General features: G+C 32.2%; 1 protein-coding gene across 1 annotated transcript; it reads left to right on the forward strand.

The window, feature by feature from the left end:
* The first annotated feature begins 1,585 nt into the window (after positions 1 to 1,585).
* Positions 1,586 to 16,675, forward strand: LOC144546350 (Tetratricopeptide repeat (TPR)-like superfamily protein). The gene is made up of 23 exons (XM_078294896.1): positions 1,586 to 1,871; positions 2,028 to 2,089; positions 2,578 to 2,670; positions 3,995 to 4,067; positions 7,677 to 7,970; positions 8,290 to 8,354; positions 8,536 to 8,667; positions 8,757 to 8,798; positions 8,931 to 9,443; positions 9,551 to 9,705; positions 10,254 to 10,707; positions 11,284 to 11,346; positions 11,433 to 11,534; positions 11,732 to 12,031; positions 12,141 to 12,233; positions 12,335 to 12,436; positions 12,531 to 12,635; positions 13,215 to 13,348; positions 13,619 to 13,802; positions 13,993 to 14,124; positions 14,248 to 14,360; positions 14,818 to 14,899; positions 15,061 to 16,675. The coding sequence occupies exons 1-23, from the start codon at positions 1,802 to 1,804 to the stop codon at positions 16,462 to 16,464; spliced, it is 4,767 nt and encodes a 1,588-aa protein (XP_078151022.1). The 5' UTR covers positions 1,586 to 1,801; the 3' UTR covers positions 16,465 to 16,675.
* Positions 16,676 to 17,521: the final 846 nt, after the last annotated feature.

The following is a 17,521-nucleotide window of genomic DNA, read 5'->3' on the forward strand; positions in this document are numbered from 1 at the left end:
AAATTTGATCTGCAAGCACATTTTAACATATCCATTATGTTGAACGGTTTGGATCGACTATTTAGACTTTGAAAACTTTGAAAATGCACGATGTCATCCGATGTCATCCGATGTCACCAAAAAACGGTGTCATCTGATCCCTCATATATATATGACTTAACATCATATAATATAGGAAACGTACTATTTTGGAATAATTTTATGCGCAACTAAATTTGATCCAATAAATTTTATGATGAAAATACATAATCACTCACTATTAGAATCAGAATTGTACACTAGAATAATAATTATATATAATCATTCAACATGTCATTTCTGTGGGTTTACCCATGGGTAATGAATAAACTTATATATCATTAGTTCCAAGGGATATACCCAAAAATGTGACAAATTTTTAAGGGTAAATTAACAAGTTGCTCAGTACATGCATGGGCTTAACCAGGGTACACTTGGAAATATTATTTTTCACCAGAATTTCTTTGGTTATTTTATGACCTTTTAGCCATGAAAATAATAAAAAAAAATCCATGAGTAAGAATTTATTGTATTGTGTGGTTTTTTTTATTTTAATTTCTAGGAGCTTAAAATCATTGGATTTGCATGCATAGGATAAAGTATAGAATTTAACTATTCTAAAAATTCTACTTCACAAGATATATAGAAGCTAGAAATGCAACTATATATGAAGTAATAAGAAGGAATAAAATTTAAATGTGCATATATTATAATTTTTTATAAGGTCCTAACTCTTAATTAGCACTTGGCAAACATTTACTGTGTAGGCTAATACATTCTTCCATAATCAAATCATTTGATTTCATTTATTTTTTTGATAAATTGTGGAATTAAGTCTATTTGACGGCAAGGCAATCCCCCACCTTCCTTTATAACCGAAATACGGATGTCCTGTTGTTGCGGTCGACTATGTAATGAATTACTATTTTGTGTAGCGATAAAAATCATGTTACGATAAAAGAAAAACTAAATCGGAAAACATAAAAAAATAGGATTAACAAAAAAAAAAATATCACCAACAAAATTATAATTTATACTTTAGGTGCACCATATAAGAAAGGAATAGAATGAAGAAAAAAAAATAGAAATTCTAGCTATAACTCATTATAAGTGATATACTATGAAATTTCATATTAAAAAAACACATAACATATATGATATTATCTAATTCAAAATTGTTGCTTTAGTTATTATTTTCTGTATTTAGTCAAAATAATTAATGTAATTAAAAATTGTCAGGTTAAAAATATTTTAATTACATTAGAATTACATTATTTCGACTAAATACATAAAACAATAACTAAAGCAACAATTTTGAATTAGATAATATCATATATGTTATGTGTTCTTTCAATATGAAATTTCATAGTATATTACTTATAATGAGTAATCGCTAGAATTTCTATTTTTTTTCTTCAATATATTCCTTTCTTAGTCATAATAAAAAAAGGCATGTATGTATATTGCCAAGTGCCAACCCGCTACACCTTTGAGAGGAGGTAGTTGCCACAGAGGATCTAAGCACTCTTGTTCCTCTTCTAATATAAGGGGTCCCAATAGAGAGCGAGAGGCCAGGATTAAAGCGATATCTCTAAGTGAAAGCCAAACCCACACACCTCTAATCCTCTCTCTATCCTTCCCCTCTCTCTTCTAAAACCCTCTCTCTCTTTTTCTCTCTCTAGACAAACTAGTAATACCTTCAAGGAATGCTTCAGTTGCAGTGACCAAGTATATATACTTACTGGGTACTTGAAAAAAGAGAGAAATTTAACAGTATTTTGTTATGGCACCAAAAACTGGTAAAGGAAGAGGCAACAGAGGCAAAGGAGATAAGAAGAAGAAAGAAGAGAAAGGTATTGTACCAACAAACATGCATGCATTAAATTTTAATTTATTATCGAGTTTTTTTCGTGTTCAAGTTCGACGAATAATTTCATAATTGTTGGTTCCTTTTCAAATTATACATGGTTTGTTTGATTAATGTTGATTTTGTTTGAATTTTTTCGCAGTTGTACCGAGTTTAATCGATGTAACGGTTATCACCCCCTACGAAACAGAGGTTACACTCAAGGTAATTCAACAATTTCTTCCTAAAATAAACAAGAAAATTCACTGAATTGGTATATATTTTGTTTATGCATATATATTATTAGACTTAATTTTTTTATCATTAGATAGTTTTCTTTGTTTCTAGTCAAGGTTATCATTCTCAAATAAAATAAGCATATATATATTTTTATTTTACATTTGAGCTGATATTATGTGTAACTGTAATAATTTTTTTATAATTTGAATTGTTTTTGTTGGGTTGGTAAGGGAAGTTCACAGATACCCTAACAATGATTATAAATTAAATGCACTAGTGTTGGTTTTAATAATTAAGTTTCAAATGGATGCTATTTGCATCAATGAAATTAGAGGTAATTAATATTAATTTTGTGGGTTTTAGGGAATATCCTCAGACAAGTCTAATGTTGGTTTTATTAATTTTCAAATGGATGCTATTTGCACCAATGAAATTAGAGGTAATTAATATTAATTTTTTTGTGGGTTTTTCAGGGAATATCCACTGACAAGATTGTAGATGTGAAGAAGCTATTAAGCAGTCATGTTGAAACCTGCCACCTGACAAACTATTCTTTAACTCATGCGGTACTTTCTTTAACTCTAAATATTTTTATTAATTTTTGTCTCAAAAAAAATATGAATATTATATTTATTTTAATTTGTCATTACCAAATATTGTCCCCATATTTTTAACGAGTGTGCATTTAATTTGTTCAGACGAGCATTTATTTTGATTCAGAATATATTTTTAATTTCATATCAATGTTATAGTTACTTTGAAGTTTTTTTACTACATATTGTTGTTGGCATTATTTCAAGAAAGCGTGCATTTTAATTAATTCATACAAGCGTTTATTTATTGATTTGTGACGAGTGTATATTAAAATATTTTAATAAAGAGTCCGAAAGTTCATGACAGCTGTATATAACTATTTATACTGAAATAGACCGATATATATTTTCTATTTAAATGAGTGTGAATATTTCTAAATGTATGTTACAAAATATCAATATTATAGTTACTATGAGGTTCTTATTACTAAATATTATTGTTCGTCAGTTTTTAAGAAAGTGTGCATTTTAATTAATTCAAATGAGCTTTTATTTATTGATTCTAGGTTCTTATTACTAAATATTATTGTTCGTCAGTTTTTAAGAAAGTGTGCATTTTAATTAATTCAAATGAGCTTTTATTTATTGATTCTAGCGAGTGTGCGTTTTTTTTAATAAAGACTCTAAAAGTTCATAACAGCTGTTTATAGTTGTTTTATACTGAAACAAGCATATTTTTTTTTTTAATTTACATGAGTGTAAATTTTTCTATAAATGTGTGTTTTTTAATATGTAACAAATGTGTAAAGTAGAAATTCAGAATATTATATGTTTCGTATAAAATATATGTAACTTTTCTAATTTGAGAGAGAGCCGATCAAGGGTTATGTTGCAAACAGGTTATTTGATTTTTGTGGCATGCAATGTTTTTCGATTTATTTGGAGAGACAATTGTTCAATATAAATATTTTTAAATGTATCATTTGATTGAAATAGGTGGGGTCATGAATACCACTTTTTTCAAACAAAAAATATATATTCAACCAAAAAAAATAAATAAATAAACTCATCATCAAACATCCATCAAAAATCATAGGATCCAAATTATTTTGACTAGTAATCTTCTCTTATCATTTTGTTGCTAACACATATATATTCTAAATATGTTTTAAATTTGATATATTCTTATGAACAAAAATAAGGATGCATGTTCTTGGTACATTCTTGGGTGGTCTCTAGTAGCCTCTTTTTTGTATTACATAATTACAGTAATAAATAATAATAAAATTATAAGAATATGGTTAAAATTTCAATTAAATAATATTAAATAAATGGGGATGCATGGCATGCATGACAGGTGAGAGGGCAGCGGTTGGAAGAAGGCGTGGAAATCATGGCGCTCAAACCTCCTCATCTCACCATTGTTGAAGGTATGTACGGCTCTGATTTCATCTCTCATTTTTTTTAATTCCTCTTTGAGATTTTCAATGAGACACTATTTGTCTTTTTGTTTGTTGCCAGGTGGACCTAGTAATTGTCCACTGTCAAATTGGAATAATTTACTAATTAATCACAAAATAACATTTTTATAAATGGCACAATTTAATTGACCCATATTGGAATTTGGAAAAAAAAAAAGTACGACTTTTGACTGTTGATTTTGAATCTAATGGCCAAGATTAACTTAACTATCTTAATATTATCTTTTTTTTTTAAATTCAAAGATGTAGTTATCAAACGTTTAGTTAGTGGGAATTGACTTAAGTGGGCATGACTTACATGACTTGTGCATAAAAAAAAAAATAATATTATTTGTTTGCCTAGAGAAATATTAAATTCTCTTGATATCTTATCATCATTTTCAATAATTATTTGCTACCTACTACAACAACATAATGTTGTAATAAATAGTTTTAAATTAAGATAAAATTGAGAATCAAATTTACTTAAATATTTTATGTAATATTCTCCGTGTGTGAGAAATATATGTTCGAAATTAAATAAATTATTCAATAAAAATTTAGAAACATTTTGTTAACTAAAAATATATATATATATTTAATTCTGTGATTCTAGCTAACATTAAAATATTAAAATAAACCTTGTAAGGGAAATTTAAAAAACATTAGACAATAAAAATTGTTAAAAATATTAATTAATTATTTTTGAAATATATATTTTTTAGAAGAAGGACAACCGTTGAGTCCTAGGTAGAGCCGCCATGATGGCAGTCTTTCAACGGCTCTTATTAATTTACATTGATATCACTAATATAATATTTCCAATCAATCTTTGTCTTTTTCCTCTCTCTACCGTCCATTTTCACTTTTTTGTACTGGCGTACATACATCATTACGTGGGAATGTGGCATTAAATTTATTGTGTCATTTTCTGGAAGATTATTCAGCTATTTCTGTTATTAAAATTTGGCTATTTCTGAATTTTTAATATAAATATTTTTAGACCAGTTCAGGTTTCCCTTTCTGTAACTGTAGTTTCTCAGTACATACCCAAATTTTTTTATTTTTACCATCTTAAAATAAATAAAGCAAATAACCATTATTTGTCTTTCTGAAAAATTTAATTTTTACTCTGTTCAACTATGGAGACTTAAATTTGATGTGCAGTTTTGAACTGGGGACCATATATTGGACTATCATAGTCTGAAAATCCTGTTAACATGTAGTCTGTCATTTCAAACTGCGAACCATATATCGGTCTATCATAGTCTCAAAAATCCTACTAATATGTAGTCCGTCATTTCAAACTGCAGACACTCAAATCAAATCTGATCCGCAGTTTCGAACTGTGATGTGGTTTGTCAATTCAAACTGCGAACGCATAAATTTCATTCTCAGTTTGAAACTGGGTTAAAATTGAATTTTCAGAAGAAAAAAAACTGGTTATTTGGTTTAATTTTTTTTAAGGTGGTAAAAATAAAAATTTCGGCAGTACATAATATATATATATATATATATATATATATCAGTTGGTTGCATTGCATGTTGCATAGTGTACGTTACAGAAAATCCGAGCTGGTATTAATCATTAGTGTACTCTTTTAGCTGTAGCTGAGGCACACATTATTTATTGTATTTCTAATTATCGGTACTATTTTCCATTTCTTTTCTTGTTTGTTTTGCTTGGAAACGCCACAGAGTCACTTTCAACTTTCAACTGAAAACTCAAAAAACATGTGTATAAATCAGTGTATGCTGATTAATCGGTCAATTAGTCGTTGGCGGTGACCACATTGTCATGGATTTTTTTTTACTAATCGATTGATTATTCCTAATTATTCCCGATTATTCTCAATCAATCGTTTGGCGGTGCTCTGTCTGTCCGACGACTGCATACCATTATTTACAACACTGATATAAATCATATTCTGTCATTACTTATTTTTTAAGAAATATTATATTACATGTCACAAGTAATGCACAACCTTATAATTACTATTTTAAAACAGTCTAGGTTAATCATTTATGTAAATACATCTTAAGCTGGAAATACATGACGTGATTAACACGTCGTAACTTGATAATATTATTTTAAATTATTTTTTACGTAACGTAACTTAATTGATCATATTTAATTAAGCAATCACGTCACGCGAAAGATAGCGTAATTGATCACATGTATTTTTTTATTTTTTATTTTTTATTTTAAGTTAGTTTATTGAGTAAAATCATAACAAAAACTAACTAGTTTGAACAAATTCAAAAATAAATAAAAATAAAGAAACAATATTGGAAAATCTGATCGCGTAATGCGATGGCTATGTTAGATTGCATGCCGTGCCGTGCCGTATATATTTTTTTTATTGAAGGAAAACACACGTGATGTGACATATCATGACAAAACCGATAACGACGCGACTAAATTTCCATAAATTTTTCATGCATTTATATTGTGATGACATTAACTCATACATGTTTCTCTTAAATTCTACTATCCCTATCTGAGTCAAGAGTCCCATTCAACAGAAAATGAAGAAACATGTGATTATTATTATATGAAATTAACTTGAAAAATTAGATTTATATCTATTATAAAATTACCTAAATCTTAATCTGGCATTGCAAAAAAGTGTTCATAGACATAATAATATTGTCTCTATAATTTTGATTTTGATAAAAGTTGTTAATAAGTTTTACTTTATAACCCTGAATAAATTATGTACAACTTTACAATCATATAATATATTTTTTTCCTTTTTGCAAAAAGGACCCTTCTAAATCCCTCAAATATTTTTGGCACTGAATATATCAATGAAATTAGTATTTTTTTTTTTATCAATTTTTATTTGATCAGTCAACAGTGTCAAAGTCTCAATCAAAAGTCACTTGTTAGAAAAAAATACCTATTTGAATTCAATACTTGTCTTTCTCAATACATTCATAATTCAAGTACAACTGATTAAGAATATTGACAATACTTTTTCTCACGTGTCTAAATCCAAACCTCCTAACAACTATGCATTTAATAAAGATACTGTTTTGTTGGTAAGTTGGTACCAATCTGATAAAAATTCAGGTTCCAAAATCTTCATAGCTTTCACAAAAAGTTGTTGGCATTTAATTCATATATACTAAATTTATGTTTGAATGATTCTATCATACTAACACAATTTCTGCTACACCTTCCATTGATTTGATCATTTTTCCATTACTTTAAAAAAAAAGAATATAAAATATACTTTTATTCTTGCAATTAAATGTTGGGTTGTTTTTACGGCACATTTTAATATACTTGACAAATAATTCTTAGAATTTTCTTTCTCAAAAAAAAAGAAAAATTCTTAGAGTTTTTTAGGGAAGAAAGAAATTATTCTTAGAAATATATAAAAACAAGACAAAAATGAAAATTAATTTCAAATTAATATTAGTAATTTATTAATTTCTTAGAAAAAAAAAGCCTTACTACATGTTGCCCATGATGAGCTACAAATATTTAAGTGTAGAAAGAAGCCCATATTGAAAAAAGCCCATAAAAAGCCCATGAAAACTGATTCACTTTATTGTTGTGTCACGTGACAGAGGATTACTCGTTGGAAGAACAAGCGGTGGCGCACGTGCGGAGGTTACTAGACATTGTAGCCTGTACCACTTCTTTTGGAAAAGCAAAGAAGCAACAAAATGCCACCTCGACCAATGAGAAGACGACACCTGTCCCATCCCCCTCTTCCTCTCCTCCTTCTCCTACTGCCACCACTCTTGCCTCAGTGCCAGCCATTTCAGATCAGTTCGACATGGCTGCCATTAAACCACCTCCCAAGCTCAGCGAGTTCTATGACTTCTTCTCTCTCTGCCATGTCACACCTCCTATTCAGTGTATGTGCATTTTCTCTGTTTTGTATATGTGTGTATATATATACTTGGTTGAGGGCTGTACCAGTGAGGTCTACTGATGGTACTTACTACTGGTTTTTTACTGGTACTGGTATGTGCTAAACTGATATATGTACTGAATTTATGGTATTACCTTGTTGGAGTTATTGGCAGGTATAATGGTTTTGTTACTGGTACTGGTATGTACCAAACTGATACACGCACTGATTTATGGTATTTCCTTCATTTAGTTATCAGGAGGCATAATGGTTTGTTACTGGTACTGGTATGTACTGAATTTATTGTATTTTTCTTGTTGCAGTTATCAGGAGGCATGAAGGGGGGTTTTCGTCAGAGAGGCGGGAAGGCGACTATTTTGAAATTGAGGTTACCATTGCTCCTGGTTCTTTCTTATTTTACTGGCATTTTCAGTGCTTACTGGCACAATTGATGATAACTTGAAAGAAATTTTGTAAATTGAGGATTTTCCACTTCAAAATTGATATTTGTTTAGGCAACTAAGAGTTAGAGTTCTTTGTTGGTGCTAACAAATGTGAAAATATTTCAGGTGAAGGTTTGCAATGGTAAGCTTTGGCACGTGGTGGCATCAGTAAATGGTTTTTACGTGGTTGGAAAGGAGCATATCATATGCAAATCTCTAGTAGATCTCTTGCAACAGCTCAGCAGTTCATTTACAAATGTCAGTATTCCTATAAAGATAATTTTTGTTAATTTATACTTTGAAGTTTGTTCAAGTTCGTTAATTTGTTGACTTGTCATAATATGCAGGCATATGAAGCACTAATGAAAGCTTTTGTGGAGCACAACAAGGTATAAATATTTAAACAAGTTCTCCCTCTCTTAAATACTTGTTAGATTCATATTTGAGTTTGTTCTAGTACATGTTATTATATATATATTTCAATTGATTTCCTAATTTTCTTTTAACTTGTTCCTTTGAAGTTTGGCAATCTACCATATGGTTTTCGTGCAAACACATGGCTCATACCGCCTATACTTCTAGAACCTTCTTCTCCTTCACTTCCACTAGAGGATGAAAATTGGGGCGGGAATGGTGGTGGCCAATGGGGAAAAGGCAAGTTTGAAAAAATTAGGTGGGCAACTGAGTTTTCAATTTTATCTGGGCTTCCTTGCAAAACTGAAGAGGAGAGACTTGTCAGAGACAGAAAGGCTTTTCTATTGCACGGGTTATTTATCGACACTGGCATTTTTAAAGCTACTTCTACAATTCGTGGAATTCTAGAAAATAAGAATATTTCAAATTTGGATGGGGATGTTATACATGACGAGAAAATCGGGGACTTGCACGTAATTGTGAGAAAAGACAGCGCCGATGTGAGTTTGAAGAGAGACGAAAAAGTAGATGGAAGTAGTGTTTTAAATATGTGTGGAGAAGAAGTTTCTAGAAGGAATTTGTTGAAAGGGCTAACAGCTGATGAGAGTGTAATAGTGAAGGTATATTTCTTTTTTCTTTTAATCGTCACTTGGCACTAGAATGTGACGATTATATTCTAGTGATCTTACTGTGTTTATGTTTTCTCTTTTCATCTTTTTTTTTTCAGGATACAGCTACACTGGGTATAGTGATTGTGAAACAGTGTGGTTACACAGCAACTGTGAAGGTTGTGGGACCTGCACGCTCTTCCTCCGATGGGAAATCAAATATCGGCAAAATCGAACAACCGGATGGTGGTGCAAATGCATTGAATGTTAACAGGTATATAGCACTGGTACTGTAATTAGTACAGCGTTTGTCATAATACTCTGCTTCAATTTTGTAAATTGAGATTGAGTGAGGCTATGGTACTGTGCATAGCGCATAATGGTTCGTACTATGGATCAATAGTTCTATCCAAACAATCAATATGAACAGTTCAATGTGATCTCCCTATAATAATGTACTTGTAGATCAAATTTTACAATTTTTAGAATTTTTTTACTATTTTCTTAGATAGGTAGAAAATCACTTGATCTAAAAATTATAGACCATTCAAAAGTAGTGATTTTTTACCAATCTAAAATCATAGTAAAATAATTCTAAAAGTTGTAAAATTTGATCTACAAGTACATTTTCAGATGGAGATCATTTTGAACGGTTCAGATCAACTATTTGGTCCTTGGAAACGAAAATATTGATCCATAGTACGCACCAATCTGTGCTATGAATAGTACCATAGCCTCAGTCCTTGTGATTTTTTCTTAATCTTTCTAACTTGAACCTAAGATATATCAAATTTTACATTAATTGATTTTATCTCATTTCAGCCTAAGGATGGTTCTCTCAAAATGCACAAATGCCGAGACAAATACAGCCATTGGAAACAAGTCTCCTTCGGCAAAACCTAATAAAACGGTTTCTTCACCGTCACCAAGGGATATAGCTCGGAAAGTACTTGGGGAAAACCTAGAAAAACTACAGAAATCATATCATGATAAAAAAAGAGCTGTCAGATGGGAGCTAGGGTTTTCGTGGCAACAATACTTGCAAAAGAAAGAAACCCCAGATGGAGAAGTGAAAGGAAATAAAGTAGAGACCTTAGATGTGAAGGGTCTTGGTTTGGGTTTCGGGCAATTAAAGAGAAAAAAGAAAAATGATACCAGTGTCAGTGATGAGGTAAAAGAGGTTAAAAGTTGTGATGCTGGAGAAGAAATTAGGAAATTATTGGATGAAGAGGCGTTTTTACGGTTCAAAAATTCTGGCATGGGTCTTCACTCTAAGGTTTGATATTAATTCTTTCTTTACCAATTCACCCGTATAGGTTAGGGATGTAACTATGTGCCGTGCCATGCCATGACCAAATCGGGATGGACAATCACGGCACGTTAGTTGACCACACATGTCTGGTCACATTTGATCATGTTTAACTATTTTTGTTTTCATAATTTAAGTTAGTTTATTCACAATTCCCATTAGATCAAGATCTAACGATCACGTGTAACACGTGACCACATGCCGTGCCTTGCCAATTTTCTGAAGGATATGTCACACAAATGGTCACGGCATGGAACACGTGACCGGCACATGTGCCGCGCCGTGCCATGACAAAACCGTCCCGTGCCATGACATATCCAGTCATGGCGTGACTTTTTTACATCCCTAGGATTATAGGTTCAGTGAACTTTATTGAAAGTAGAAAAAGGAGGTTCTTGCTGGTAAGTTTGTAGAAAGAAGATTCTGGAATTGTGTTCAAATCTACTGTGCACATTCTTATCAGATGATTATACACAAACAAACGTATTGTTGTGTTTGCAGAAAGTTTAATGGTAATCAAGAGGTTTTTTTTTGCTAATGCAGTCTCCAGAGGAGCTTGTGAAAATGGCACAGAAGTACTATGATGACGTGGCACTTCCTAAGCTGGTATATTACTGTCAATTGTTTTTTTGTTGTTGTATCAAAACTAAGTTTTCTGATGTTCTTAACATTTTCTCTTTGTTCCTTGCCAGGTGTCAGATTTTGCATCTCTGGAACTTTCTCCAGTTGATGGTAAAACCATGACAGATTTTATGCATACAAGGGGGCTTAGCATGTACTCATTAGGACGTGTGGTGAGTATTTCAATATAGAGATATCAGATATATTTTGACTAATTTTTGAAGAAATTAGATTGTTTGGGATGTAAACAAAAATTTTCCCGAAATGATTTTTTTAACTGTGGATTAGGAAGATTGTATTCATTCGACTGATGTACATAATCTACTATGTCATGGTACATTTATATCAATATTTCTTTTACAAAAATCAGGTCGAACTAGCAGAGAAGTTGCCGCATATACAGTCAATTTGTATCCATGAGATGGTTGTCAGATCCTTTAAGCACATTGTTAGAGCAGTGATAGCGGCTGTCGACGACTTTTCAACAGTGTCCTCAGTAGTTGCTGAAATGTTAAATATACTCCTGGGATCTCATGATAAAGAGAGCGAAGAGTTTTCTCTGAGAATTGGATGGGTTGAGACCTTCCTTAGCAAGAGGTTTTCTTGGAGAATAAAAGATGAATTTCATCATTTGAGGAAGTTAATTCTTTTGAGAGGGCTTTGCAATAAGGTAAAGAAAAGAAGTTAACAAAATCATAATCAAGTTAGCCTTAATTAGCGCTTAGTTTTTCAATTAAACATTGACCCTCAATTGTACTTGATTTTTGTTCATTTGGCAGGTGGGCTTAGAATTGGTTGCAAGGGACTATGATTTGAGTGGCCCGAACCCATTTGAGAAGTCCGACATTATAAGTCTTGTACCCATTTGCAAGGTATAATATCTCAATTATTCCTTAATAATGCAAATTAAAAAAAGAAAAAGAAATAAGGGACAAGTGATAAGTCATAAGAGTTTTTCACTTTTTACCATCAGCACATGGTTTCTTCATCGGCCGATGGTCGGAACCTTCTAGAAGCATCTAAGACGGCCTTGGATAAAGGAAAGTTGGATGAAGCTGTAAGTTGTGGTACCAAGGTAATGGAAACATGTGACGCTTCTATTTATACAAAAAAATGATAGGACAATTTAGTCAGTTTAAGTAATGACATGTTTTTTTTTTTTTTTAAAGGCCTTGTCAAAGATGATAGCTGTTTGTGGGCCATACCATCGCATGACGGCCAACGCCTACAGTCTTGTTGCTGTGGTTCTTTATCACACTGGTGATTTTAACCAGGTATGTAAGATTTTCATGGTGCGACTTTGATTATTTATGTCAAAATTGATAGTATTATTTGTACAAGAGTGAGACTGATAATATGCATATTACGGATCGACCCATGCTATGAATTCATATCTATTTTTAAAGTTCAAAAAGTCAATCCAAACCGTTCAACATACTCTCTATATGACAAAGTACTTGGAGACCAAATTTTTTATTTTTTGGAATTTTTTTAGATAGGTAAAAAATTAATTTTCTACCTATCTAAAAAAACTAGTAAAAATAATCTAAAAAATGTAAAATTTGGCTTGCAAGTACATTTTCATATGAAAATCATGTTGAACAGTTCAGATCGACTATTTGGACTTTAAAAATGGAGATATGAATCCATAGCACAGGTCATTGTGTATTATGCATATTACTATAGCCTCACTCATTTGTACAATGTAAGAAGAGAATTCTCACCTTCTTTCAGATATGACCTCATTCAGAGGGTTTATATAATTCCAATATTGAATTTAACCTTGCGTCGATTGATGAATCTTTCTTACATGATCATGCTTCTGATTTTGCATTTGTTCGTAAAATATGTAGGCAACTATTTATCAGCAAAAGGCATTAGATATAAATGAAAGGGAGCTTGGCCTTGACCATCCCGAGACTATGAAGGGTTATGGCGACCTCTCAGTTTTCTACTACAGACTACAACACATTGAATTGGCTTTGAAGTAAGAATTAAAATTTTTTTGACCGCAGTAACCAACTTTTTTTTGTAGGGTTTTACTTTTGTTTTGCTTTCTACTTTTTTTTTTAATATTTGTTTTTGTACCCAACATGACATATCTACAGTTATTGTCGAACTTTTTTGTTGATACGAGGGAGCACATAAAAATCGAAGCTTGCAAAGTTTCCAATTTTTTTAAAAATAAAGGACTTAACTGCTACGGTTTCAATTTTGATCATACCATAAGATATATCTTCTATGTTGCTTTTTGAAGGTATGTGAGCCGTGCACTACATCTTCTCCATTTCTCCTGTGGGTTATCACACCCGAACTCTGCAGCGACTTACATAAATGTAGCAATGATGGAAGAAGGCATGGGAAATGTCAATGTTGCCCTTAGATATCTCCATGAGGCTCTCAATTGCAACAAGAGGCTTCTCGGATCTGATCACATACAGGTCACCCCCCTCCCTCTCTGCCGAGATTTTTTTATTATAGAAATTATTATTTAAATAATAAAGGGAAACAGAAAGAAGTGATGGGGTTTTTGATGGCATAGATGGATCCTAGAAAGAAAAAAAACACAGAATTTTGGTAATATATTTGTTAGGTTTGTTTCTAATATTATTCAATTTTTAATATTACCAGACAGCTGCTAGTTACCATGCCATAGCTATAGCTCTATCAATGATGGATGCCTTCTCGTTAAGCGTGCAACACGAACAAACAACTCTACAAATTCTTCAGTTGAAACTTGGACCTGAGGACCTCCGTACTCAGGTTTGTTTCCTCTCCTCATAATTGGGGGCGGAACTAGAAAATTCAAAATTAGCTGAGCCCAGAGTTATATCCAAATGAGACTATTTTTTAATGGTACTTTAAATATACTATTTTATTTTGTAGGATGCGGCGGCATGGCTGGAGTATTTTGAATCAAAGGCGCTGGAGCAACAAGAGGCAAATCGAAGGGGAATGCCTAAGCCTGACTCTTCCATTGCAAGCAAAGGCCATCTAAGGTATGAATTTGCTATTTTTGCCGTACCAACCATCTCTGATACCACTGTTACCAAAGTGTACCAGAAATATTTTGATTCTTGTTCAATTTTTTCTCTGTTGCTTTATTTTGCATGGTTTTGTTTTGATTGGTAGGAAAAGATTGGGAACAGTAAAAACTATAGTTAACTTTTCTATTAATTTACGAGTGAGGCTATAGTACTATGCATAGCTCGGATTGGTCTGTACTATGGATCAATATCTCTGTTTTCAAAGTCCAAACGGTCCATCTGAACCGATCAACATGATCTCCATATGAAAATGTCCTTGTAGATTAAATTTACACGTTTTACATTTTTTTTTACTATTTTTTTAGATAGGTATAGAAAATCACTACATGCTATGCATAGTACCATAGCCTCACTCTTAATTTATATATATTTTAGATTTCTCTCATATCAATTTTGCTTGCATTTTCAGTGTTTCCGACCTGCTTGATTTTATAAATCCAGATGATGAGAAAAAGGAGAGGGAGATGCAAAGAAAGCTCCGCCGTGCTAAGGTACTATTTTTTTTTTCTTGTTTGGACTTTTTTTTTGGGGTTTTCTTGCTTAGGGTTTTGATGTTCTTTCTAAAATATGCTATCTTTTTTTTTTTTTTTTGGGTACTTGTATACTGGATCTTACTTTACTTTTCACCTTATACAGTTAGTATTTATTGCAGAATAATAGCAGATCTGACCAACCCAAAGAAGGAGAAGAACAAGAGCAAATGCTTGAACCAAAACACGAAGAAATTTTGATATCTCCATCTAATACAATGCCTACCAAGGAAGAAGCACCACCTACCGCTGCACCACAGCCCGCACCAACATTGCCACAAAAGATCGAAGAGACGAATATCTGCACCATCTCTTCAGAGGAATACTCTGATGAGGGATGGCAAGAGGCCAACTCGAAGGGGCGTTTTGGTCAGAGAAGGATAAAAAATGGCAGGAGAAGACCAACTCTAACAAAATTGAATCTTCATGAGTCGGATTATGCATCTCATAACAATAGAAGGAGAAATGTACCTCTGCAGATAGAGGTACCAGTACCGGGACCAGTTGTGCGCAAAGGAAATGTGGAGAGCAAGAAGGTTTCTACAAAGTCATTGAAGTATGAAGAATACAAGAAAACTGGTACGGTCGGTAAAATGGCCTCTAACCTGGTATCGTATAAGGATGTAGCGGTATCTCCACCTAGTACTCTTTTAAAACTGAGATCAGAGATAAACGAAGAGAAAGAGCACATAGAACAAGGCCGAGAAAATAAAGAGACTGCGGCATCAAATGGAGAAGATACAAAACATGGGGAAGATGAAAATGTAACTGACACTGCAGCAACTCCAGTTACTGAAACTCCAGTTAGCGAGTCTTCACTTACAGAAACTGGTGACAGTACCAGTCCTGAAAGTCCCTCAGAGGCGAAGAACGAAACTAAAAATGGGAGCAAGCTATCGGCCTCAGCACCACCATTTAACCCTGGTTTGAACCCGATTTTGTTCAACCCGGTGCCTGTTTACACTGAGGGTATGGAAATTCGACCTGATTTTGTGGATACTAGGGTTCCGCGTGGGCCCCGTTCATTATTGTATTACCGTACCAGTCATCACAATTTTGGGAGAAAACAGGGGTTTAGTACGTACAGTAAAACTAAGGTTAGTGTGATGAACCCTAATGCAGCTGAGTTTGTACCAACTAAGTCTTTGAATCCACCCCAAAAAGATGAAAATGAAAAAGTAGAAAATAACGGAAAACATGGTAAAAAAGATTTCGAAAGAAATGAGATTGCCCGGCAAATTTTACTCAATTTTATAGTTAAATCTGTGCGGGACAACATGGATTCATCTGATGAAACAGGTAAAGAGAAGAAACTGAACAGTGGGAAAGATGGTATGGAATTGCTTAAGATTGGAGATGTACCTGTTCCGATACTGGTACCAAATGTTCGTACCAGTACCAGTGAGAAAAAGAGTGACATGGATGGGTTCACTGTCGTCTCGAAAAGGAGAAGGAACAAACAACATATGATGAGTCCGGTAAATGGGTTATATGCGAATCACTCGATATGCTCTTCAGCCGGTTAAAACAAATTATAATATCTTGCTTAGCATGAATTCGAATAAACTTGTAGCTTTGCTAGCTATGTAACAATTGTAAATGTGGAGATATTAAATGATCGTTTTCTTTTCGTTTTTCGGGGGACTTTTGGCCCTTTTTCGAACTGCTGGCAAATTTTGTAGATTATTCTTTTATATTTTGCATCTGGAATAAAATTGGGGTGTTTTTATGGGTTTAGTAGACCTATTAACTTAATTAATCAGTTTGTAGAGCGTAGCTTTGTAAAATCCAAAATCAGATCTTTTTTTGTATGATTTTCAAACTAATAATCCAAAATCAGTTAGTAGTGTTCAGCTAATAATACAAGTTAGTATTCAGTTAAATGATTTAATGTTTAGCTAGTTTAATATGAGTTATTAATAGTTGGTATTTGAAGTTCAACTAGAAAAAAAAATAGTACCAAATTGAGCAACCTCTCCTTGACACTCTTTAAGTCTCTTTTAGATTCCTTCGAACTTTAATTCATCCGAACAACATCTTTTTAGTGAGCATTAACTTTTGTTTGTTTTTTTGAATTTCTAAGCTTAAACCCCTCTTGTCTCAATTTTTAAGGCACTATTTTTATTGGATTAAGACTCCTTAAGAATTTCTTGCCTCCTTAGAGCTACTTTATCCTCACGTTTGTTTGTGCCCTAAAGGGTGGAATAAGGAGTTTAGGCCTCGTTATTCCACCAAACGTCTTAATTGAGCCAGACTAAGATGACATAAGCCAATCTTTAGGCCGGCCTAAATTAAACCACCTCACATGGTGGTTTAATTTTTATTCCACCTCATGACCTTACTTGAATTATTACAATAATATTTTATTTGTATATAATTAGTATATTATTATTAATAATTATTGTTAGTATATAATTATATAATTAATATCTTATATTGTTAATATATTAAATAATTATTATAATTAATATCCTTTTATTAATAATTATTATTAATAAATAATTATATAATTATTATGTTATATTGTTAATATATTAAATAATTATTATATAATATTGTAATATATTATAGTTATTATTAATA

The sequence above is a fragment of the Carex rostrata genome, chromosome 29 (genome assembly GCF_964058835.1).
Source record: "Carex rostrata chromosome 29, lpCarRost1.2, whole genome shotgun sequence".
Classification (NCBI taxonomy): domain Eukaryota; kingdom Viridiplantae; phylum Streptophyta; class Magnoliopsida; order Poales; family Cyperaceae; genus Carex; species Carex rostrata.